General features: G+C 51.0%; 1 protein-coding gene across 2 annotated transcripts in view; it reads left to right on the plus strand.

The window, feature by feature from the left end:
- Positions 1-1,225: 1,225 nt before the first annotated feature.
- Positions 1,226-22,993, plus strand: part of CD81 (CD81 molecule) — a 34,427-nt gene continuing 12,659 nt past the window's right edge. The window contains exons 1-2 of one of the 2 annotated variants that reach the window (XM_074148926.1): positions 1,226-1,433; positions 13,407-13,521. In XM_074148926.1, coding sequence (XP_074005027.1) covers positions 1,368-1,433; positions 13,407-13,521 — 181 coding nt within the window. In that variant the 5' untranslated portion in view covers positions 1,226-1,367. The remainder of the gene's footprint in view (positions 1,434-13,406; positions 13,522-22,993) is intronic. The other variant, XM_074148927.1, reaches the window with a different exon arrangement.

Below are 22,993 nucleotides of genomic sequence, written 5' to 3' on the forward strand. Positions count from 1 at the left end.
CTTTGCTGTACGTGCTGGCTGCTGCCTTTACCAGAAATCCTCTTATGCTCTGATTGTGTGACTTACTGTCCTGCCCCTAGAAGAACCGAATGAGCTTGCTGGAAGCATAATGTGGGGTGAGAGCAATTGATATTTCTGGGGATAACCAAGTGGGCCAAAGTGGTGTTTGGCCAAAAGATTGGGAAATTTCATCGTGCTTCTGTTGTGGGTTTTTTTTAACTAAAATTTAACTGAAGTTTCCAAGCCATAATGTGAGGCTTACTTGGACTGTGGACACATGTGACCCAAATCACTTTGGCGGGCAGACCTGAAGCCCCCCAGATGCTCATGCAACACAATAACGGAGGGAAAACATCCTGAGTTGTTCTGTTGAACTTGATGCAATCGATTGCAGCAATAAAGCCACAAGCTTAGGCAAAAACGGTTGGCAGCTCAGAGCTTAGGATAAAATAGGAGGGGAAAACGAATGAGGAAATGCTTCTCTGAATTTTAGACTGTGAGTTTTAATGTAAAAATCCTTTTCTCCCTTTTTATTTTTTTGGGGGTGGTGGGGGTCCCTCATGGATGCACCCTAAAACTTCTGTATATAGAAATACAAATCCTGCCGCACCCCACACCTGTTCACAGCAGTTTCTCCCTGCATGGATTCGCCGCAGTTTCTATGCCCATCCAGGGCTGTCTGGTGAGGTTTAGAGGACAGCGGTGAGGTTTAAAAGAGATAGGTTTAAGAGATAGTGGTACTACAGCCCCCCAACAACCCTCCCTGTGGTTGCCACTCGCACGTAGGAAACCCTTTGTTGTGAGCCGCCCCTGGTGGGTGGGAGAAAAGGAAAAAAAGGGGAAAATAAACACAAACATAAAAAAAAAAAAGGAAAAAGGAAATAGAGGGGAAAATAAACAAACAAATACAAACATAAAAAAAAGGAAAAGGGAAAAAAGAAAAAAGATGAAGCAAAAAGATGAAAGAGAAAAAAGGAAAAGAAAAAAGGAAAAAGAAGAAAAAAGAAAAAAGGAAAAGAGAAGGAAGAAGAAAGAAGAAGAAAAGGGGGAAGAGACAAGAAAAAAGAAAACGGGAAAAAAGAAAAAAGGGGGGAGATAACAGGGGGAAAAAAAAAAAAAGGAAAAAAGAAAAAAGAGGGAAAGACGGAGACGGCCCCCGCTTTCGGGCAGGAGGGGGCTGTGCGTCGCCCCCCGGTCCCCGGAGCGGGCGGCGGGGCGGGGCGGGGCGTGTCCGGGGGCGGGGCGTGCGGGGCGGGGGGCGGGGCGTGTTATCCTCGCCCGCGCCGCCGCCGCCGCCGCCCCAGCCCCAGCCCCGCAGTAGAGATTGAGGAGCCGCCGCCGTTGCCGCCCGCCTCGCCCGCGCCGCCATGGGGGTGGAAGGCTGCACCAAGTGCATCAAATACCTCCTCTTCGTCTTCAACTTCATTTTCTGGGTGAGCCCCGGGGCAGCGCGGGGGTCCGGGGTTGGGAAGGGGGAGCTGAGCCACCCCAGCGCTTGAAATAACGGGGCTCCAATATGGCTCGTCTGCCCCCGCCTGGTTTTAACCTCTTCTCTCCCCCCCCCCCCCCTCCGCCCAGCATTAAGACCCGCTGCCTGGGATATGCCTTAGGGGTTGCTTTTTTTAGGGGGGGGGGGGGGGGAGTGGTGTCTGCTTGTCCCTTGCTTTATTTTTATGCGTGCATATGTATATTTATTTATTTGCACATGTATATCTATTTATATGTATTTTCTATATCGATAGATAGATGTTTATAGGCATCCTTTCCGAGCGGAAGGGCGGGGGGTGCCTTGCTCCCGCTGGGGGGGCCGAGCTGGGGTGGGGCGGGGGCCGCAGCGGGTCGGGGTCCCCTCCGGGGGCTGCTGCTCCCGAACCCCCTGTTGCTGGGGGTCTCGCTGCGAACAGCGGCGTTTCTCAGCCAGCCAGGGGCGGAGGGAGGGATGGATGGAAGAAGGGAGGGAGGGAGAGCGGGAGGGATGCTGCCAGGCGGAGGGAGGAGAGGCGCTGGCCCAGCCGCCCGCCGCAGAGGAGCCGGAGAGGAGAGGGTGGCGGAAAAAAATACGGGCGATGGGGGCTGGTTTCGCTCTTGGGGGTGCGCATGGGGCTCGATGGCCCTGGAACTGTGTCGGGACCCAGGCTCGACATCCACATTTGCGTCGTGCCTGAGCTGGGGACTGCCGTCTCTGCTGCCTGGGAAGTTATTTTAGGATGCAAATTTTACCCAGGCTGGAGAGGTTGCGTTTCCTGAGAAAGTTTCTCATGAAATAATCTATCCAGACATGCAGCTAACAGAGCAAAAAGTGGCGTGTCCTGGTTTCCCTGCAAACCAGGTTTGTCCCGGTTAGAAACACCCTCCAGCAGTGAGGGGCTGGCGTGGCAAGAAACGCTCTCTCCCCAATCCTGAGCCTGGGAGAGACAAAATGTGCCCAAGCAGGCTGCTTTTTTTTTTTTTTAATTTTTTTTTCAAATCAGCTGTTTTCCATTCCCCTGAAATGCTGTTTTTCTCACAAGCAAGCCCAGCCCCTCCCCTTGGAGGCAAGGCACCACTTGCTGAGCGCTGGCTGCGTGGTCAGGATGCCCCCCTTGTCCGACGCCCTGCTCTGCTGACGAGGAGTTTGGAGGTTTTCTTGATGTTTTCTTGCAGCAGCGAATGCAGCAAGGAGGGTAGGAGAGGTGGGGCGGGGAGCATTGCCTTCCAGAGACAACTTGGCCTCGACACCAGGAGCCTCCACCTGCTGCCTTCTACCCGGGGATGCATGGTGAAGCTCTTGGGGCGGGGGGGTGTCCCTGCCTCTGGGAGCTGTAGGGTGTACTGCTGCATGGCAGTGAGAGCTGTCAAATCCGGCCTGATTTCAGGCCTCTTCGCCTTGTTTCTGGGTATAACGCTGACCAAGGGAGAGATGAGGAGCTGTGACGACAGTGGTGTTAATTGATACCTGGTGCTGATACTTGATGCGTGACCGGCTGCAAGATGAATGTGGGACAGTCCTGGGGTATTTTTGTTTTTTTAACCTCTTCCTCCCCCCTTAAAATGGCAAGACGGAGGCGGGTAGGCTCTTCTCTGAAGTGTTGTTCCTTCCGAGTTACTGTGCTTACCCTGGGGCTTTTTCTTCTCTTCTGGTCCTAATTTCCTGCTATTCTTGTTGCTGAAGCTGCAGGGTGTGGATGTGGAAGGGTCTCCTGGGCGGCAGGAAGGATGCAGGGGGGCTCTGCACAGCTTCTGCTCCTGAGCAAGCTCCCTCGCTCACCCCAGTTTGCGTTTGCAAAACAGCTTTTATTTTTTTATCTTTTATAGACGGGCATTTTGCTCTCAAGAGGAATAGCCCATCCATTTGGTTTCCCTGTTAGGACTTGTGGTGCCTTACCATACCCCTCGGAGGGAGCCTGATGCCTGCTCCTGGTGAGCACTTGGGGGGTTGCTCTAGCTCCTCCCAAGGAGGGGTGCTTGTGAGCTGGGACACACCGGCTCCCTAAAATGCCTCCCAGTGCTGGGCTGGCCTGCGGCCGGTCCCCTTGGACCACCTTTGGTGTGGATGGGGAGCCTGGGCTTTGTTAGAATTAACGATGCTTTCTGGAATGCTGGCCAGGTGAAGGGTGGTTGAACAGCAGTCTTACGGTTTTCAAGCCCTTTTGTGTTGTTTTTTAAACCAGTAGTCGAGAGGAATTCTAGGTTTACCACCATGCAAAGGCGATTAGCAGACAACCTTGCATCCCCAGCTGGGGAGAGATGCCTCAGTCACCACCAAAATGCAAAGGTCCTTTTTATGGGGTGGCATTTAAAGGCTGGGTGTGGTGCTGAGCACCCTTGCTGCAGGGTGACTGTGTCGGCACCCCAGCTCTGACCCCAGGGAGGCGCGAGGTGAGGCCCTCACAGCCCTGTGGTCCTGCCAGCTGGTTAGCACGCAAGAGTTGCTGGGCTCCTTATGCTTATTTGCTTATCATTTGCCTTGCGCCCAGCCGAGGTCGGGTGCTGTTGATGAAAACAAGCAGGAGACAGAGCCCAAAGTTTGGCAGGCTCTACATCGTACTGCACGGGAGCTTGCTCCAATGCCTGAGAGGAGGAAAGGAAGCAATTCTCAGCCGTAATGGTGTTAACAAATAAGAAAGAAACTCCAATAATTTTTTTAAGTAGCCCTGCTGTCCTGCTGGAGTCTAAATAAACTGATACCCCTTTGGCTTCTCCTCTCCTTCCTTCCCCTGGCAGTGCAGGGGGAGTTTTACAAAGCTGCTGTGTTGAAAAGCAAAAGGAAAAGGCGGCCCTGCTGCCAGCTCCCTGGTGCGCCTTGGCAGCCCTCTCTGCCTGAGGTGTTTTGGTTTTATTTTATTTTTTGGGGTGGTTTTTCCTTTGCGTGTGCATTTTTTAGAAGAAGGTGCCAGGGTTACATGCTCAGTCCAGGGTGGCTCTCAAGGAGGGAGCAGTGGCTGCTGCATGGACCACACATACAAATGAGTGCCCATCCTGCAAGAGAAAGGGTCCCCACATGTTTCACAGCGGCATCCGCCAACTGAAGTGGTGGAGGAGGCCACAGGCAGCACCTGGGGACCTCACCTGGTTACTAAAACACAGGGCTGGTGAGACGAAAGCTTTTCTGTGCTGCAAACTTGTCCTGAAACTGCGGGGTGGCCAGTGGCGAGGGGATGCTCCCAGGGGAGGGATTCTTTATCAGGGTCTGGAGCGATAGGATGAGGGGTAATGGTTTTAAACTGAAAGAGGGGAGATTTAGATTAGATATTAGGAAGAAATTATTTGCTGCAAGGGTGTTGAGACACTGGAACAGGTTACCCAGAAAAGTTGTGGATGCCCAATCCCTGGAGGTGTTCAGGCCAGGCTGGATGGGGCTTTGAGCAACCTGGTCTAATGGGAGGTGTCCCTGCCCTGTGAGAGGGACCAGTAGCCATACCCATTACTGGGTGGTTTTGGTGGTGTGGTGGGCAGTCCCAGCTCACCTTCAGCCCAAAGCGGGGCTGGACTGGGCACATGGTGGGGTGAAGCTGCTCCTCCATCCCACTCTCAGTAGTCGGCTGGACTTCAACTGCTCTCCTGAATCATCCCAATCTGATATCAGAGCTCAGTGCATGGGTCTGAATTGACCACCGCTGCAAAGAGTCCCTGGAGAGGCCAAAGGAAGCCAGAGAGCTATTTAAAAATGTATTTAAACATAACCAAGGAGAAATTGGCTTGCTTGGAGAAGGATCACCCAGCTTATTAGCTAACACAGCCCGTGGCAGCCTTCCAAGTCTAGAGCACCGCTGACTGCCCTACCAGAGAGGTGTCTAATTAAAAGGAAGAGCTTGCTCCTAATGCCATTTTCCAGGCACTGTGTAACTCTTCCTCTTGCTTGTGTTGAGGGGATGTGGTGCAGCTGGGGTGCAAAGGGGATGAAGGGCAAGAGCAGAGGGAAGGTGGAAGTGAAAGTCTGTCTCAACGGTGATCGAAAGGGAAGGAGTGGTAGAGTTGAGTATTTTCTTGTGCGACGCTGGAAAATCTGTCTGCTGTCCCCTGGAGTCCACAAAGTGTGTACAGAGATATTTGGCTTTGGTGATGAGAGGTGACAGTGGACAGAGGTGGCAGCTCTCTGTGGTGGTGGTCCCACAGTGGCAACTCTGCTGAGTGGCTCATGACCCTACCAATGTGACGAGGGAGGTGGCTGGGTACCGCTGTTCTTGGGTTTAAAGGGAGAATGGAAGAGCTGATGGTTTGTGCGGTGCATACCTCTGAAGCACGGGTTTGCAATAACTCTCTGGACTAAGAAAGCAGTTTGCATGTTGCTGTGGGTGCAGGCTTGCGCTGAGCTGCTGATATGCTGTTAGTGATAGCAGCTGGCAGGCTGTGGAGTGCAGGGTTTGCTTTGGTTATTGGTCTCCCTGGGAATGGCAGAGAGCCTTGCGAGCAGCAAGGATGTGATGCTGGCCCAGCATCTTCTTCCACTGATTCTGGGTTCAGTATCCTGGAACGACAAGCAAGATATTTCCACATATGTTTGACCCTGCAGCTATTTAGTGCTTGTCTTTGAAGGGAAAGGGAAGGGTTTTCTTAGTAAGCTCAGTACTTGGACCTAAGTTTTCTTGCTGATGGCTCTCTGAGTTGTGTTTCTGGGGTCTCTGTCAAGTGAATGCAGTCCTGTCGTAACCTACAAAACTTCTTCTGAAGTCTGTATGCAGAAGGTTACTTAAGCAGGTTTTTTAAAGAGACCAATGCCTTGCCTTGTGGGGGGTACCCGATTTCAGTCAATGGGCTGGGCTGCAGTCGCAATGAGGGAGCATCACTGGTGGCTGGAGAGGGGAATGCTCTGCTCTGTTTCCCTGAGGTATTCTTCTATCCACCACCGTAATGCTTATCTCCTGCAAGAACATTAACCAATGTTCAAAGGCTTGAGAAACACTTTGATGCTATACTGTGCAAGTGCCTTTCACTGTGTTATTAAAAAGGGAAAGCATTTGTATTACGGTTGTAGTTAAATGCTTATGTATGGGGCCAAATTAATTTTAAAGCAATATCTGAAATTGTTTTCCTCTCCGCCAAGGGCAATTAAACCCTGCTGGTAGATATCAATGTATAGTGATACTTCTATCCCCAGCAGGGATCAGCAGCATGTGGGCTCGGTGCTCCCCATCAGAGGACCCAGCTCCTGGATTTTGATACTGGATTCCTGCTCTCTTCCTATCCATCAAGCTTTATTTGGCTTCTGGCGTGCTGCTCCTCTGGGAGTGTTCCTCTGGAGCTTGTTTTGAAAAGCCCCGCAGTGTTGTGGGGCTGGTAACTATAGGCACCAGTGGAGAATTTCACCCCAGCCAGCGGCTCTATTAATAGCGGCTGCTGGAAGGTGGCGGCGTCTGCGCTGCTGGGAGCGGAGCAGGGCTGCAGGCTGCCTTCCTCCTCCTCCTGCCTGCAGAGCACAGGGCTCTTCCCAAATGCCCTGCCAGCAATTCCTGGGCAGAACTTGCCTGCAAACTTTCAGCCTGAGCTTTGGGGAAAGACCTCGCCTGTGCTTTCCAAGAAGAGTCCTATCTGTCGCTGCGGTTTGCGAGTGCCTGTGCTGAGCTTGACTTTTATAGAGCTCAGAAAAAGCTTTTACATCATGCGGCTGTCAACCTGCAACTGCGTTTGTCTGATTTCAGTCACTTCCCCTACCGACACCCTTCCCCAAAAAGTCTTGCGACGGGGTCCTGATGTGTTGGTGCTCTGGGGCATCCCACAGTGCACCCCATCAAGCAGCACAGGGGCAATCTGCAGTGCTTCTCACCTTAAAATTTTAAGTGAATTTTTGGCGCGAAGTCCTGCCATGGTAACATGAAGACAATTGCAGCATCAGATCAAGTTCCCAGGTTTGTGAGCTGCTGTGCAGCTCTCAGCCCCCTGCTGCACCCCAAGCCCTTTCAGCACTTCCGTGAGGTGCATCTATTTGCAGTAGAAAAGAAATTCAACTTCTGCTTTCCAGGAAGCGAGGTGCAGGGTACAGGCGGACTCGGCGCCATGTGTATCTGCCACCAACAGTCATGTCTTCCTCTCCTGCCCACCTCAGTCCTTGTGCCAAACCTGTAAGGTCCTAGCACTCATCTTGCAAGGGCTTGTATTGCCCTTCCAAAGGTAATTTCCATCAAGTTACAAATTTCTATCTCCTTGCTTTTTTCCCCACGCATGCTAGGTGCAGTGTCAAAGTGATGTTTCATTATTTATGCTGCACATAATGGAGAACGTGGTACCTGCTGCTCCACCTGGAGACCAACAAATGACCTGGGAGCAAAGCATTCAACCCCAAATTAGCAGTTCATTCCTGGTTGTGTGAGGGGCTTCTTGCGTGGCAAGATGCTTCAGCCTTGGCAAGCCATTTCATCCATCTGCACCCTGGCTCCCCACACCTAAAAGGAGGGGGATCCAGTTTTGCTTCATCTCAAGCTGCTTTGCAGATTGTGCTGGAGAGGAGCAGTGGGGAGCCCCAGCTGGGCTCCCTGAGTGGGGTCTGGGTGCTGTCCCCACAGAGGGCTCAGCTTCCAGGCAGTGGAAGGGAAGTTGCAAGCCTGTGCAGAGTGAAAACATGTTAAAAATGTCTAATCGTATACCTGAATCATAAAACGACTAAAATCCGTTCTGCTTTCTTGGCAGCATCTTGCTTCTTGTTAATAACTGGTATTTCACCGGCATTGTGGCGCGGGCTCCACCAGCGGTGTTTCTGCAGCAAGGCAGGAACTCCTCTTGTCTCTCGGGCTCTTGCAGGGTGGGAAGCGGCGTCCCGGCAGCAGGACCGGCCGTGGCCACGGGAAGCGACGCTGCTAAAAATACAGCATTGTGAAACTGCTGGCACCTCCACTTTCCTCCTCTGCCGGCTTGAGCTGCAGGATGTCTGCTTCATGCCTGGCAAGCCACCCTATAGCCAGAGCTTCTTCCTCCTCCTCCTCCCCACCAGGAAACCTGTTTTGGAGAGGGGTGTAGGGAAGGGAGCAGGAGGAAAAGGACTCGGGGCAGCTGAAGAGAGCAGGGGGTGATGTATGTCCTGGAGTACCCGAGTGTCTGGGGAGCAGTTGGCTATGGGGTGCCCCACATTAAAGAGGAGAACAGGGCCATTCCTTGCACCCCTAAATCATGGGAATTTCTCAGGGAGGGGTGACTGAGCTGTGAAAGATGGACTTGTTCCCTTGCCCCACAGCTGGATCTGGGAAATTTTTAGGACACGATCCAGGAGGGACCCTCCATTATGTGCAAAGTGGATGGGGCAGCAAACTGGGCTGCCCGCCATTATCATGATGCTCACAGGGTGATAGCTCATCATGTGGGGTGCCATCCTGTCACCTCTCAGAGGGCTGGGGGGCTGCTTTTGTCCTCCCCTGGGCAGCATCCAATGGGGGCTTTGGCAGTGCCAAGTCATAATGGCGTCCCTGTGAAAAGCAAGCCTTGGGCAGGCAGGATCCAGCTGGAAAAGTCTGGCTGTCTGTGGAAGAAGCAATAAATCTCTGGAAGCTGGAAAATAGCAGTCAAGAGGAAACGCCGGATCCTGCTGCGCCACCTCTGCTGTGCCGGCAAGCTGCTCGGGGTGCCATCTCCAGGGCCAGCCCTGGGATGCAGTGAGGATCCTGTGTCCTGGACAGGGTACCCTTCTAGGCTCATGGTGGATTTTTGGAGGGGCAGAAAAGATGCATGAGGTGTTATTTTCATCAAGGGGTCGTTTTCCTTTGGGGCTTGGGGGATATGTCTGTGGGATTTTTTTTTCTTTTTTTTTAAACAAAGGCATACAAAAGTGCAGGTTGGGGAAGGCAGCAGAACGAGAGCTTAAAACACTCCAGAGCAAAGGAAAGTGCAAGGCTGCAAAAGTAGGCAGGAAAGTTAGTAGCACTTAAAACGCTGGTAAGTAACGTGGGTGCCCCGAGCTGGAGCCTGAGCAGTCGCGTGTTTCAGCGGTGTCCACCTCTGCAAGTGCCTTTGGGGGAGCAGCCGGCTGGAGGGGTTTGGCTTGTGGAAAACAGAGCGATGCAGTGCTGGCGTGGCTTGAAGCTGCAGCTTTTAAATTATTGTTTTCCTTAAAGCAGTTCCCAAAAATTTAAGTGGGGAGGTGTTCTGAGCACTGGGGGTATATCTGCAATGAGTGACAGCCCCAGCCGCTGAGACATTGCCATCTGACTAGCTGGGCAAGCACAGAGCAATGAAGTAGCCTGCACGAAATCATGGATACTTATGAGGGGGGTAAGGGGGGGGGGTGTGTGTGTGTGTGGTGGAAAAAGGGGTATTTAATGTATGAGGATATGCAGCCTGGAGACCAGCGTGATGCTGCCATTAGTGGTTGGAGCTCTTCTGGCTCTTGTCTCAGCAAAGAGCAGTGACTTTAGGATGGGGAGGGAAGAAAATACCAAGTTTATTTCTGGAACAAGTTGTTGTGTTAAAAATGAGATTATCCCAAGCAAGGTGCAGTGGAAGACAGGGTTACTGTGGCAAACTGGTGAGGTTTTCTCCCTCTTGTTGTCTTTCCTTTGGGAAGAAAGATGTCTTTATTTTGTTCTGTGCTTCTTGGTGGTGGAAGGGTGTATGGTTTTCATGGAAAAAGTTATTCATCGTAGCCTAAGCCCTGTTTTCATTAGTAAGTCAACGTTGCTTTCTCTTAAGAAATCCAGCTGCTGTTGGATTAAAACTTCCATTCAGAGGTCCGCTGTGGCTCTGTTAAAAAACAAATGGAGTCAGGCAGTGTGGGAGGGACAGACGGATATGGGGTGTTCCTGGGGCACACTCGGGCTGAAACCAGGAACATCTGAAGAGGGTTCAGCTGGCTGCTGTAGGCAGACCTCACCGCTGGGGTGGGTTTGAGGCTCTGTCCCTTCAGCTGATGCTCCCAAATGTTTAAGAAATATTCTGAGGATAGCTTGCAGCCTGCTGTTGCTTCTGTGTTGGGCATTTTGGGGCACATTTGATTGGAAAGCAGCTGCTGCTCCTCGCAGTGGTGTCACCCAGCCTTGCTGCGGGTGGCAGGGAGTGCTGGGGCGCTACTGCTGGGTGCAGAGGGCAGCGTGCCGGGGCAGAGCAATGTTTCCTGGCAGAGGAAATCCAAACCAAAAAGGGCTGCAGTTTTTTCTTCACCTCTCCCAGCCAGAACAGAAACCCCAGTCTTCCTCAGGGTCTCTTCTGCCCTGCGAGCCACCAAGAGACTTTTGCTTTAAGAGTAGCACTGATTAATTTGGGGACATTCTCCTTCTCCCAAGAGGATAAACACAGGCTTCACTATGTCCTCAGACAATGAACGAGCCATGCCAGGCTGGATTTGGGTAACTTTCTGCAAAGCCATGAGATGCCTTATTTGGAGCTGGATTTGAGCACGGACCAGCTTTCATGACTTTTCTCCGTAGCGAGTGTTTGGAGAAGCTTGGGCTGTCCTGGGGGTGAGGGACTGTGCTGGTGGGGAAGTTGCATTGGTTGCTGTGGGAGAAGTGTTAAAAGCTGATTATATTTGGTGGCAAATTGGGGAGAAAGGCTTGTAAAATCTTCCCTTCCTCTCCGGGGTGGGGATGTTCTCCCTCCGGTAAGCGGAAAAGCCCCAAAGTCAGCTTGCCCTGTGAGTTTTGCATAAATTGTGTAGTTCTGCCCCAGCTTTGATGGCACTCGTGTGAAAATCTTCTGGCTGGGATTTGCAGGAGCGAGCAAGGAGGAAAACCACCATCTGACCTACCGAGGGACAAAGCCAGACTCCCACCAACATCCTGTCTGGCAGATCCCAGTCCTCACACATTCACCAAGGCTCTGCTGCGTTTGCATGACTGGAGACTGCACTTTTACTGAACAAATGCTCCTTTTTCTTTTTCTTTTTCCTTTTTTTTTTTTTTTTATGTGACCTTCATGATGCCTCTCATGCTTGTAGCTGACCTGACTCAGACCCATTTAAAAAAAAATGGTGTTTCAACTTCTGTACTCTTTGGTAGTTATCTTCCCTTTTTTAAGATGGAGTTCTTCGAGGATTTCATAGAATCATAGAATGGTCCAGGCTGGAAGGGACCTCCAAAGGTCATCTAGTCCGACCTCAAAAGGACATTTAGGACACTCAAAATTAAATCGGCATTTGAACAGGCATTTCCAGCTTTTCATAGAAGTGATACTGAATTCTTGAGGATTGGGTTGGGTTTTTTTGCATGTGTGTGTGTTTTTTTCCCCTCTCTCATGTTTTTAAATGGAAAGGGGGGTGTCATGGAGAACATAGGAGTCCTGCTGGAAATGCTCTTGCTTGAGTTCCTCTCAGTGATGCTGTCCCAGATCTGGTTCCCATCCTCCACTGCCGTTCTCCACCCCTCTCTGAAAGAGAAAACGGTGAGGAAGTCAGTCATAAAACTTCCCATTATTTGGGCATAAGTATTCTAGTGGTAAGATGGCTTGATGCTCCATAGGCAGAACACGTCCTCCTGTGTTTGAAGCGTGTTTTTATCCTTGCCCTGGGGGCTCTTTCATCCGTGTCTTCCTGCACCTGTGTGTGTGCAAGTGCTCTGTTCTTCTGCTGGACGACAGCGTGGCCAAGGCGGTGGTTTCAGCCTCATTGGCTCACAGAGCCTGTTCAGCTCCATCGAGCATCTTCATGGTAGCCTCCAAAAGCAGCGTGGTTGTGCTGTGGCCTGAACTTTGCTTTGCTTCAATCCCTGCATTAGGATGTTAAGGAAAGCTGTACACGCTGGAGGAGCAGGAGAGCAGGGTCCCAGCTCGTAGCCTGCCCATGGGGACCTTCGTTATGGTTTCTCTTTTTCAACCGCTTTATGAAATTAAGCAGGCAGTAAACCAAGCAGTGGAAGTGATAGCCACAGGGGTTCCTGTGCTTGTGGGACACCTGGGAAGATGACTAAATATTAATCAAAGCGATGCTGCAAGGGCAGCTGGTATGAATCCTTGTCTGTCCCCTCCTGATGTGGGATGTCCCAGAGACCCATGAGGAGAGGAGTAATGGCATATAACACAGAGATGCTGCTGGAAATGTTACCAAGTCCCACTGAGTGTGGTTTCTTAGTCATCTGTGTGCTCCTAAACACTGTGCTAAATATCAAATGTGGACATCATGAAGAGTGTGTTTGGGGGGGGGTGGGGGTGGAGCTGGTTTGGATTCCCTGTGAGCGGGTGCAGCAGCAGTTCAAAGCCACAATGTCTCTGCTCTTGCTCTGTGCCACCAGCAGTTTTACTGCTTTTTGGTATTGTGTTGGTTGGGCAAGTCTCCCCTGAGGCAGAGCAGGTTTTGGGGGTGCAGAAAGCTCTGACCCACTAGATCTGCTCAGACTGGAAGCCTAACCCTAGGTAGGAAGTAATGTACATGTGAGACTAGGGGCAGAGGGAAGAACTCCCCCATGGCAGGGGGGTTGGAACTCGATGATCTTTAAGGTCCCTTCCAACTCTAACCATTCTATGATTCTATGAACTGGTGGTCTCCTCACTTTCTGAGCCACAGTCTCCGTGTCTTTCCCTACCCAGTTCTCAGCAGATCAAACAAAACCCAAAACCCAGTTTGTACATCACAGAAATGAAATGGGGTGATAAGAGCCCATTGGGAAAAGGGAATCATTGGAGCTGATCCTAACTTCTATTGAAAAGCTCTCTTTCTCCTAAAAGCCTCAGTCACACATCTTGTGCTTCTTGGGTAAGGCTGAGCCTTCCATTTTAGTGGAGCAGTAAAATAGCTCTTAGGGAAGAAAATCACCTGCAGGAACTGGAAAGGGCTTGGCACATCCCCAGGATGAGGGGTCTTCTCATAAAGCAGGGAAGATCATGTGGCTCGTGGCATGGGGCACAAAGCATGTTGCAAGGGTGGGATGATGGTTTGGAAGGATGTTCTTGTACATGAAAGGAGTAAATAAGAATCTGGAGAAAGATGAGAAGCAAGTCTTCTGCTCCTGCCTGAAAACTGGCACTTCGGGTCCAGCACAGTGTGTAACGCCTGCTTCCCTCTGCTTTCTCCCCAGCTGGCCGGAGGCATCATCCTGGGAGTGGCCCTCTGGCTCCGGCATGACTCGCAGACAACAAATATCCTCTACCTGCAGCTGGGGGACAAGCAGGCTCCCAACACCTTCTATGTCGGTAAGTAGGTCTGGGGGAGGCTGGTGTCGCTCTGTGGGTGTCACACCCCAGGGTGGGCTGCAGCGTGCCCAGAAGCAAGGTGGGAAGCTGTGGGTGAGCAGCAAGGAGCTTGGACTAAAAATACCTCCTGCTCCCCCAGTACTCCACAAAATATCCCTTGCCAAGCTAATCAAAGCCTTCATTGAACGTCGGCTGTGGCCCAAGCACAGAATCCAAAGTCATGGCAGCTAAAAGCACAAAAAGACGTGTTGCGGCGTAGCAGATTTTCTCCAGTGCTGTTCTCCGCTGCAGTCTCACTCGGAGCATGTTTGGGAAGAGGGGGGGCTTCTTCTAAGCGTGTCTCCTTTCCTGTCCAAAGGGATGGAAAAGTAGCCGACGGAGTGGCTGGCAGTGGAAAGTGAAGCTTGTTGAGCTCGTGACTCATGTTCTCCAGGAGGGGCAGGCGGAATCTCTGCGTGTGACGCTTAAGCTTAGCATGATTTTTATTAAATTGACAGCATGCTGGCTTGCTGGAAGATGAAAAGCCCTATTCTCCAGTGATCCCTTGCAGGCGAGGGGGAGCAGTTTGCAGGAGGGGTTGGCTGCCAGGCAGGGGCTGGCTCAGGGTGCAAGCATCTAATCCAATGTCCTGTTCTCCCATACCTGAAGTTACCTTCTGGAAAAGGTTTTCCTTTGGTTTTTCCTGCTTGCCCATGAAGCAGCATGCCCAAGCCCTTCTCCCTGACTGTGCCTGGTTACAATAGATGCAGTGGATTTTCCTCTCTTGTTGCCTCTCCTCTCCCCTTCTTTCCCCTCCCTCACAGCCAGAGCTGTATTTATAGTGTTTCCCCTTCATAGATTTTCAGTTTTAAAAAGAGAAAAGGGAACTCTTAAGAAGTCAAACTTTTCCAAGAACCAGCCCAAACATATCCTTCCTTCTGGGGGCCAGCAACTGGTATCTCCCTAGTTAATGCATTTCTCCCAATACTGAGGGGGGACCTGGCAAGCTGGGGCTGAGTCCTCCGCTCCAGCTTGTTGGGCATCCTTTGCTCTTCAACCCTGCGTTGTTTCATCTTTGTCCTCAGCCTTTGCTTTGTAGAAAGCAGTGGGGAGTGGACCACAGGTCTCACCACTGCATTGACTTTCCGATGTCTATGAACAGCCCATGATTTGAGGCTGGCTGTCTTTTTAAAGTTATATTCAGCAACAGATCAGCCTGGATTCCTTCTGGCAGCTGTAATTTCCATGCAGTAATAACAGCAGAGCATTTCTTTCAGCTGCTGCCTCTCCCAGCCAGCCCTCTGGAGTCTGAAGGCTGGGATTTCTTTTTGCTTTTTTTTTTTTTCCCTTCCCCCCCCCCCCCCCCCCCCAACTGATACTCCTTCCTTTTTCTCTTCTGGCATGCAACATACACATGCACATAATGTTCCTGCTTCGGGAGCAGGAACCTCTCTGGGATTGGGGTTGGCCTCCAGAGTTGGAGGCTGTTTTTTTCCCCTTGCAAACCGCTTTTTGATGTCTGGTGTGGGGCACTGGTCCCAAGATCTGTCAAGAGGCTTTTAAAGGCCAGCCAGGCTCTGCCATGGTGCTGCAGGACAGGGGGAAGCAATAAAAACTGTCAGAGGAGGAAAACTTGGGCCATGGGGTTGTACTTGGTGATGAGGAGGAGTGGGAAAGTGGCGCTTCGGTGTCTCCTGATTTCTCTCTGTGTCCTTTCCCCTGCCCCAAAGTTGAAGCTGTTTTGTTAACGGCTGTGTCTGTGTGTGTTACAGGAGAGGAAAAATAATTAACACAGCAAGTCGGTGTGTGGGATTGGACGGCAATGGGGAAGTGGGAGAGGGAGGATGTGGGGAGCAGGGCAGCCACTGGGGTGCCAGGTGCAATGCTTATCTGCCTTCAGCCTGTTGCAGGGCTTAATCTCTCCCCAGAAATTAGGCAGGTTTGCACTGTGGCAAGCTCAGATCTCTTGGTTGCAGGTCTCGTTGGCAGATCAGGCTTCCCTCAGGCCCCGCTACAGAGTTTGTGGCTGGCGATTTTCAAAGATTGATTTTCACAGAGGTACTTGTGATGCTTGGGAAGGAAAGGGTCCAGCTGTGCAAGGGAGCAGGAGGAGAGGAGAGGAAGCTCCTTGCTCTGAGCATCCCCTGCAGCCGGATGGCCGCAGGCAGCTGCTCTTGCAGCCCCCCCGGGCACAGGCAACTGTTCCCCCACTCACTCATCCAGCCCACGACAGGGGAGCTCCTGGGGTTGGGATTTCCCACAAGCAGTTCCCCCCCCAGCAATTTGGCACTACAACCATTGAGTTGTCTTGTGGGCTGGCTTGGGAGGGTATTAAACAAGCTTGTGTTTCGTGGGCTTTTCCTCAGTACGGCTCGCAAACCATCTGATCCCCTAACCACTTGTTGCAGTCTTGGCTTTTGGCACTTCCATTTTGGCTGTGGACCCAGTGCTCCAGCAAATGGCAGGTTAACCACTTCGGTGCTGTAAAGACCAAGCAGTACTAGGGATGGGGAAAGCTGGAGCACCGCGGTTTTGTGATTTTGTGACTGTAAAGGAAAATGCTTGCTCTTCATCTGAGCTAGGCTTGTGGTTTTAATATGCATTTATTTGCTTTATTTGTAGTTGAAAAACTAAAATCCTTCTTGCCTGTGTATAACACTGTCTGAAGCGCCCCGCATGTCTGGAGGCCAGGCAATGTGTTAATAGCAGATCAGAAAACGTCCTTAAGGGTAGCTTGAGGCATTGATAAGTTAGATGCTAATAACTGGTTAGCCATTTCTTAGACATTTATTGACGCTACACAAAGTACCATTTAAAAAAAACAACAAACAAACAAAACTCCACTGAGATTCACTGAGCTATGAGAGCCTGTGGGGAAAAGACTGAGCGGGTCCGTCTCCGCAGATAGCGGTACAAGGTGGAGTGGTCTGATTTCTCCACAGTTAGTTGCCGCTGTGGTGTGGTTTTAAAAGCCCCTGGGGATCTTGAGGAGGCAAGTGACACTGGACTTGCTGCATTTGCCCCATCTCGGTGGGATTATAGTGAAGATAATGTGTCAGGGGAAAGCCAGGATCCCCATCCCTCAAGGATGCACAGACATGGCTGCTGTGGGCAAAATATTTTCAGCAGAGTGGGGACAAAAGCCTCAGTCGGCTCTTGTTTGCATTAAATCCCTACCCCTGGATTTCACATTTCCCCCCCTTGCTGGGCCGCCTGGGTTCTGGGAACATTGCTGGGCGCTCATCCCCACTGCCCACCCTTCCCGTGCTTTCCCTGAAGCTGCCTGGCGCAGAGCGGAGCGTGGCAGCCGGACGGTCTGGGCTTCGCTTTCGCCCGCCAGATCCAAAATAGGAAATCTGCTCCAGCTGCTCACAGCAAGTGACAGGGCGACACGACCCACAGCTCTAATTAGCTCAGCCCTGGGAGTGGGGCCAGCCAGGAGGAAGAGTGTAAAGGCATCCAGAGCTGGGGTGCGGTTTTCCGTGTAGCTCTGGGGGTGAGGAAGGGGTTGGTTTTGCTTCTGTATAGTTTTTTCTGAGATATATTAGTAAATCCTCTGCTGGCCAGTGTCTCCTCCCCGGAGCACAACAGCACTGGCACCCCTTGGGAGGGAGGTAAGGTTTGGGACAGGCATGCAGTGGTGGGTTAAACTTGGCCACTGGGGCTACTGCCGCTGCTCCCGTTCCCCGCTGTCCTGCTGGGTATCACTGCCCTGACAGAAAGGCAGCAGGGTTTTTTTTGATTTTGGGGGTTTTTACCCTAGCAACCAGGCTAGTGACTGTGGATCTGGCTCCCAAGCAGGGTCAGGTGGCAAAGCCTGTGGGAGACAAGGGGGGGACATCTGGGGGCAGTAATGGCTTCAGGCTAATTTTAAGGCGATAAGTGTGTCTGCGAAAGCAGTGTGCTGTGGTAGCACCAGCTCTCTAACGAGCTGAATCATAAACTCTATTCGCTGTCCTGCTCCGTACAAATACAATCCAGGATCATGATTTCTGCCCTGGAAATGAGTTCAAGCTGCTTTTCACGCAGACAGGGCTGGAAGAAATGGGCCGGAAAGCATAGGGATGCTTTGAAGTCCTCACAAATGAGTACATGTATGAGTTGAACTGCAGTTGCACCTGCATGTTTATCCTTGAAGCTTGAAGTCAGCATGATGTCCATCACTGGCAAGTTTTTGTGGGTGTCCTCAGTTGTTGTGGGGTTTTTTTGTGGTTTTTTTTTTTTGTTTGTTTGTTTGGAAGTACTATCATAGGCTTTGCTGGCCTCAGGGGGATCTGACCCTCGTGGGGAAAAGGGGCTGCCAAGCGGCAGTGCGTGTGTGGGTAGGGATCGGGATGCCTGCCTGAGCTTCCCTGGGGCTGGCTCGGTATGAAGACACTCTGGACACTCTTGCCATGTGTCTCTGGTGTGGCCAGCAGTACAGAGCATCCCGGCACATCCAAACAGAATTGTGTTGGCTGAGCTGGAGGAGCTGTCCCTTTTGTCCATAACAGCACCTTTTTTCTTAATTGGCCTTTTCGAGACTGTCCTGGACAAAAAGCAGTGATGTCCAGGGTTTCAGAGGTGTGTTTTTTGTTTCAAAGGGGTTTGCAATGAGCTCTAGTGTGTTGCAAAGGCTCTGGCAGCCTATAGTGCTACAGTGAGTGCAGACCTGCCATGAGCATTGGGGAGTTCTTGGTTTCTCTTCATGCTCCCGTCCTTGTCCCCATCCCTCCAGAAATATTAGGCATCCTTTAAAGGTGGTGCCAACTTCTGTATATTGTGTGGTTAGACTCAACAGCAAATCTTTTGCTAAATTCGTAGTAAAAGAGCTAGAGAAGAGTTGAAGAGTCCTGGTCTCTGGGTCCTGTAATAAACACTCATGGAAAAACCACCTTCTCTTTCGGTGTGAGGCTGCAGCGATCCCCGTGGATGCACACAACTGGTTCAGCGCTGGGTTCTTCTCTCGCTGTTTGTGCTCTACTTCTTCAAGGCGCTGCGTGTCGGTGGCTTGCCAGTAGACACACGAGCTCTGGCCAGGCTTGCATGCTTGGGAGTGGAAACAAAGTTTTGCATTTGGCCTTGAACCACAGTGAGCAAGCACAATGGATTATTTAAAGAAATTATATTTATGTGGGGATTTTTTTTAAAATAGAAGTGCATATGTTTTTCTCTCTTGGAAATACATTTATTTACAGTTTAAGGGACTAAATAATTTATCCTTAAGAAAAAAAAAAAGGCTGAGGTTTACTGGTTCTAGACTTTCCTCTAATTGCTGTCAGATCATGTCCTTCAATAACAGTGGAAATCTTTTTAAAATGGTAGTTTTGAGGCAAAACACTTTGCCAGTACTTCCCTCTAGGTATCTGGCTTCTACTATATAGCTGACAATACAAACAATCCTTTTTTCTTATCGTAAAATTCAATTTCTATTAAAAAAACAACTTGTATGAAATTGTAATTCAGTCTGCCATTGGTATGACCCACTCCTGCAATTCATTTACTCTGCTGACTAAAATTGGTTACGACTTAAGGCCATAAATTGGTGCCATTGGGTTATTTTGGGTTCAGATCTATCTGACAACAAATAATATAGTTGTCCTCCTACTTTGTCCCCTCCTGTCGGCTCTGCCGATGGGGACCTGTGCCAAAGGTGGCTTCTTGCTTTTCAGAGCTGTTTAAACCCACAGCCTTCACAATTTTCCTTTGAAAACCTGCCATGTGTTTAGGCATACAAAGCCCACAAGAAACCCTCCAGTGGGATTTGGGCTTTGTCAGTGGCTGAGACTCCAGGGCATGTAGAGGTGTCCAGGGCTGGGGCATCAGAGGAAGGGCCAGCATGTTCCAGCCGTGGTCTCCTGTGCTCTGTCACCATTGTCCATCCCAATTGCTGGAGATGTGCAGCAGAGCTTGTCCCAGCTCTTGTGGGTATGCTGACATTACGAAACTCAAGTCGTCTTCCGTCATTTCCCAGGTAGGCAGAAGAGAAGAAATCTGACTGTGGCGTGTCTCTGCGGGGTTTGTTTGGGTACGGGTGTGCACGCACAGGGACATTGTTCTGGGTTTTCTCCACCTCTTTTCTGACAGAACTGTGTCCTTTGCTTCCTTCTTGCCTTGTTCTTGCAGACAAGGGCAGCATGTACTGCCTTTCATCGAGCCATGCAGCCCCAGGAGAGCTCTCCATGGACTTCTCCATGCTTTGTGACACTGTTGCTCCATCTGGAAGTCATTAGCAGCCACAGAGCAGCAATGTTTTTCTTGGGAAAGGGAGTGGAGGGGAACGGAGGGGCTTTCCAGTTGTCATCTTCCAGCAAACCCTCTCTTTTTCCTCGGCCCTCTGCTTCTCGCCCCACTTCCAAGAAAGCGGTAGGCTCTGCTGGGCCAATTCCACAGGGCAGCTGGACAAAAATGTCCAGGAGACCCTCCCTCACCAGCTGGCTGAAGCGGCCACCTCTTTTCCCTCCCTCTCCACCCGGGGGGGACTGTCTTCTTCCTGCCTGTATCTTACCCCCAAGTCACAAGGAAGCACATCGTGGTCAGGGATTTTTGGCTATGGAGAGAGTATTCTTCCAGGATTGGTGGAGTGGGATTGCAAGGAGTCTCTCTCCCACCACCGTCTGGTGGTGCCACCCTTCCCTGCAGCAGAGGTGGTAGTGAGCCCTGTGATGTTCAGCATCTCCAGGCCAGGAGCCACTGCAGAGTAGGTTGCCACTGCAGCCCCCTCTCCCTCCCTTGGAGGCTTGCAAAACTCTTGGATGTGCAGAGTCTCCCTCAGGAGCCTGTCTGTCGGGAGAGTAGACACAAAAATGTCTATTACCTCTGCTGTCAGCCCCTTTTTAAAGGACATCCTGCGGGAAGGGCAAGCATGGCTTTGGGAGCTGCCTGTGCTTCCTGGGAAGCATGGTGTGATGCTGAGGGAGTTTCGTGCTGTTTTTTGTGTGTGTTTTTTTTTTTTTTTCTTTTTTGTCTTTTGGAAACATTGCTATGGTGACCTGGGGGAAGAGACTGGCTTCCATTAGCCTAACGAGTTAAAGCTGCTGGGAGAGGAGCAAACTGGGGGGAGAGGTAGGGCGCTGCCTGGGAATGCCCATGCCTGGAGATGCACAGCATCTCTGATGGGGGTGGTGGGGCACGGGAGGAGGGCTGGCTGGGCCTGGCCCACTCCCTGCTTGTTTTAGAGGGACTCTGCTGTGTTTGTTCCTCCTTTCCTCCTTTTACTTGTTTTTTATTACTTCCTTTTTTTTTTTTTTAAGTCTGTTTTGTGTACTTGTGGTTTTTATTTACTTCTCAGCAGGGACAGAACATGGGTTTTACAACCCTGCAGGCACCAGCTATGCTGCTTTAATGCCAGAGCAAGTACTGGCATTGAATATTGCCTTTTTTTCTCCCTTCCCTGCTCCCAGAACTGAGCATCCCACTTCCTACCTGGCCTGGAGGCAAAGAGCCCTCCATGGAGGTGTGATCTGTGTGAGGTGGGAGATAAATTGGCCTCTTGGCTGCTCTTTTTTCTTTCCCCCCTAGCAGTGTCCAGAGAGAAATGCTCAATGACTGTCGGTCCCTTGGATCTGATGTTCAAGGTCTTTCCATGTGGCTAAAGCTTTGGGACATCCCCACAGCCCAAAGCAGCACCCTCCCTGGTTGTATCAGGGAAGGGGGGGATGATGTTTTGTCCATTGATGCTGCTTTTTCTGCCGCGTTACATCCCGATGCTCTTGAGCAGAGATATCTCGTCATGATTGCTGTGTTCCTGCTTTGAATTCAGACAGAACCTGGAATCTTTCTGTAACAAGGAGGTAAAACTAAGACTAGTTGACCCTCTTTCCTCAAACTTCCTGTTTTAAGGCCCCATATCAAAAGGAGGATAGAGGAGTCCAGGCAATATTGATGGCACTCATCCCTGCTAGTCCTCCTGTGACTTCCCCAGCTCGAGGATACCGGTCCTGCGGCTCATGGCTTGCTTTCGTGAGTGGCTGGTTGCACGTGGCAGCTTTGGCAATCGTGCTTACTGCTGCCTTATCAGAGAACTGTGCCATAGGGTTAGAAATCACACTGTAACGTTGCTCAAGGCTGTGGAGGCATGTTGGTACTGTAAACACCTAGAAACTATTTGTTCATTGTACCTGTTGCTGCAGGTCTGGCGGTTCCCAGGGTTGTCTCCTGCTGCCGTTGGATGGAGCAGCGTGACTGTAGGCGCTGTGGTTTGCATTTCATACCCCTCTGATGTTATTTTTTGTTTATGGCAAACAGCAATTCTTGTTTTAAAACCCCTGAGAAAGCTGCAATACAAATGAGCTGGGAAGTGGCATGTGAAAGGCAGATGGTGCCTTGCTCATGCAGAATTGTGCCAGTTCGGGTGGAGCCCTGGAGTGAATACCGCATTGGTGAAGAGTTTCTCGCTCAGGACAGTCTAGCAGGAGTTAATCCCGTCTTGGATGCTTACATAGTGAGGAGGCTTGTGCTCGGGGGAATCTCCTCTGACTTTTCGGCAGATAATGTGCCATTCAGGATGGGGATGACAGGTGCCTTGCTCACAGACGTGGAGCCCAAAACCATGCGGGCCATCATCCTCGCCAACTGCCAGGAATGAAAGCTAAGATGTGTCAGGCTGTTTTCTGGGAAAAGGGCTTGGTCATTCCTGTCTGGGCTACGATTGCCACAAAATAGCCCCCCAGCTGCCTGGCACCCAGTCTGGAGGCAGAGATCCCCCCGCTGGCCCCATCCCTTGAGGGGAAGGATGGGTGTGGGAAAACAAACACCATCCAAAGCGTGTGGTTGGGCGCTTCAGTTGCCTTTGTTTTCTTTTGCAGCCTTCAGTGTGGCATTTCCGTGGAGAAACACCACTAACATTCATCATACAAGATGCTATTGTTGCATTAAATATTTTGTGCTTGTTTTTAAATTAACTCCGGAGCAGAGTCCTGCTCCATTGCCTCCCAGGAGGTTGTAGTGCTCTGGCCCTCGGTAACAAAAGGTGACTCCGTAACAGACACTTGTTCGTGCCTGGGAATGAAGCTGGCCTTTGTCCCAGAAGCCTTCCAGGGTTTTTTTTGTCATTTTCAGAGTTTAGGCCAGTCATCGCTGCCCTCTCCCCTGCCTGGCTGTGTGTTTCTGCTGCTCCCACCCCACCGGTCTCATCCGCTGGGCTCTGGTCAGGAAGCCGCACGTGGTGCGTGTCTTCTTCCCTTCCCTCCTTTACTTCTTGCTGTTTGCTTGCTTGACAGCGGTGCTGGCCCTGACGAGGAGTTGGCAAAGGATGAGCAGGGAGAGAAACGGGAAGCTGGGACCTTGCTTGTCTGTCCAAGGTCTGCACAGCCTGTCTGGGGTGGGTGTTCAGCAGGTCCGGTTTGGTTTTGGCTTTTTTTAAGCTGCACAAATCCCAGCAAGAAGCAAGTACAGAGGCCTGTGGAATATTTCTATAAAAATAGCAAATGTCTCTGTTCCCTCTTAGTCTCCTCTATCAGTTGAGGTTCTTGCTGGGCTTTTTATCTCCTAGTTTTCAGAACAAAACTTTCCT

This window comes from Numenius arquata, chromosome 6 (assembly GCF_964106895.1).
Source record: "Numenius arquata chromosome 6, bNumArq3.hap1.1, whole genome shotgun sequence".
NCBI classification, from domain to species: Eukaryota; Metazoa; Chordata; class Aves; order Charadriiformes; family Scolopacidae; genus Numenius; species Numenius arquata.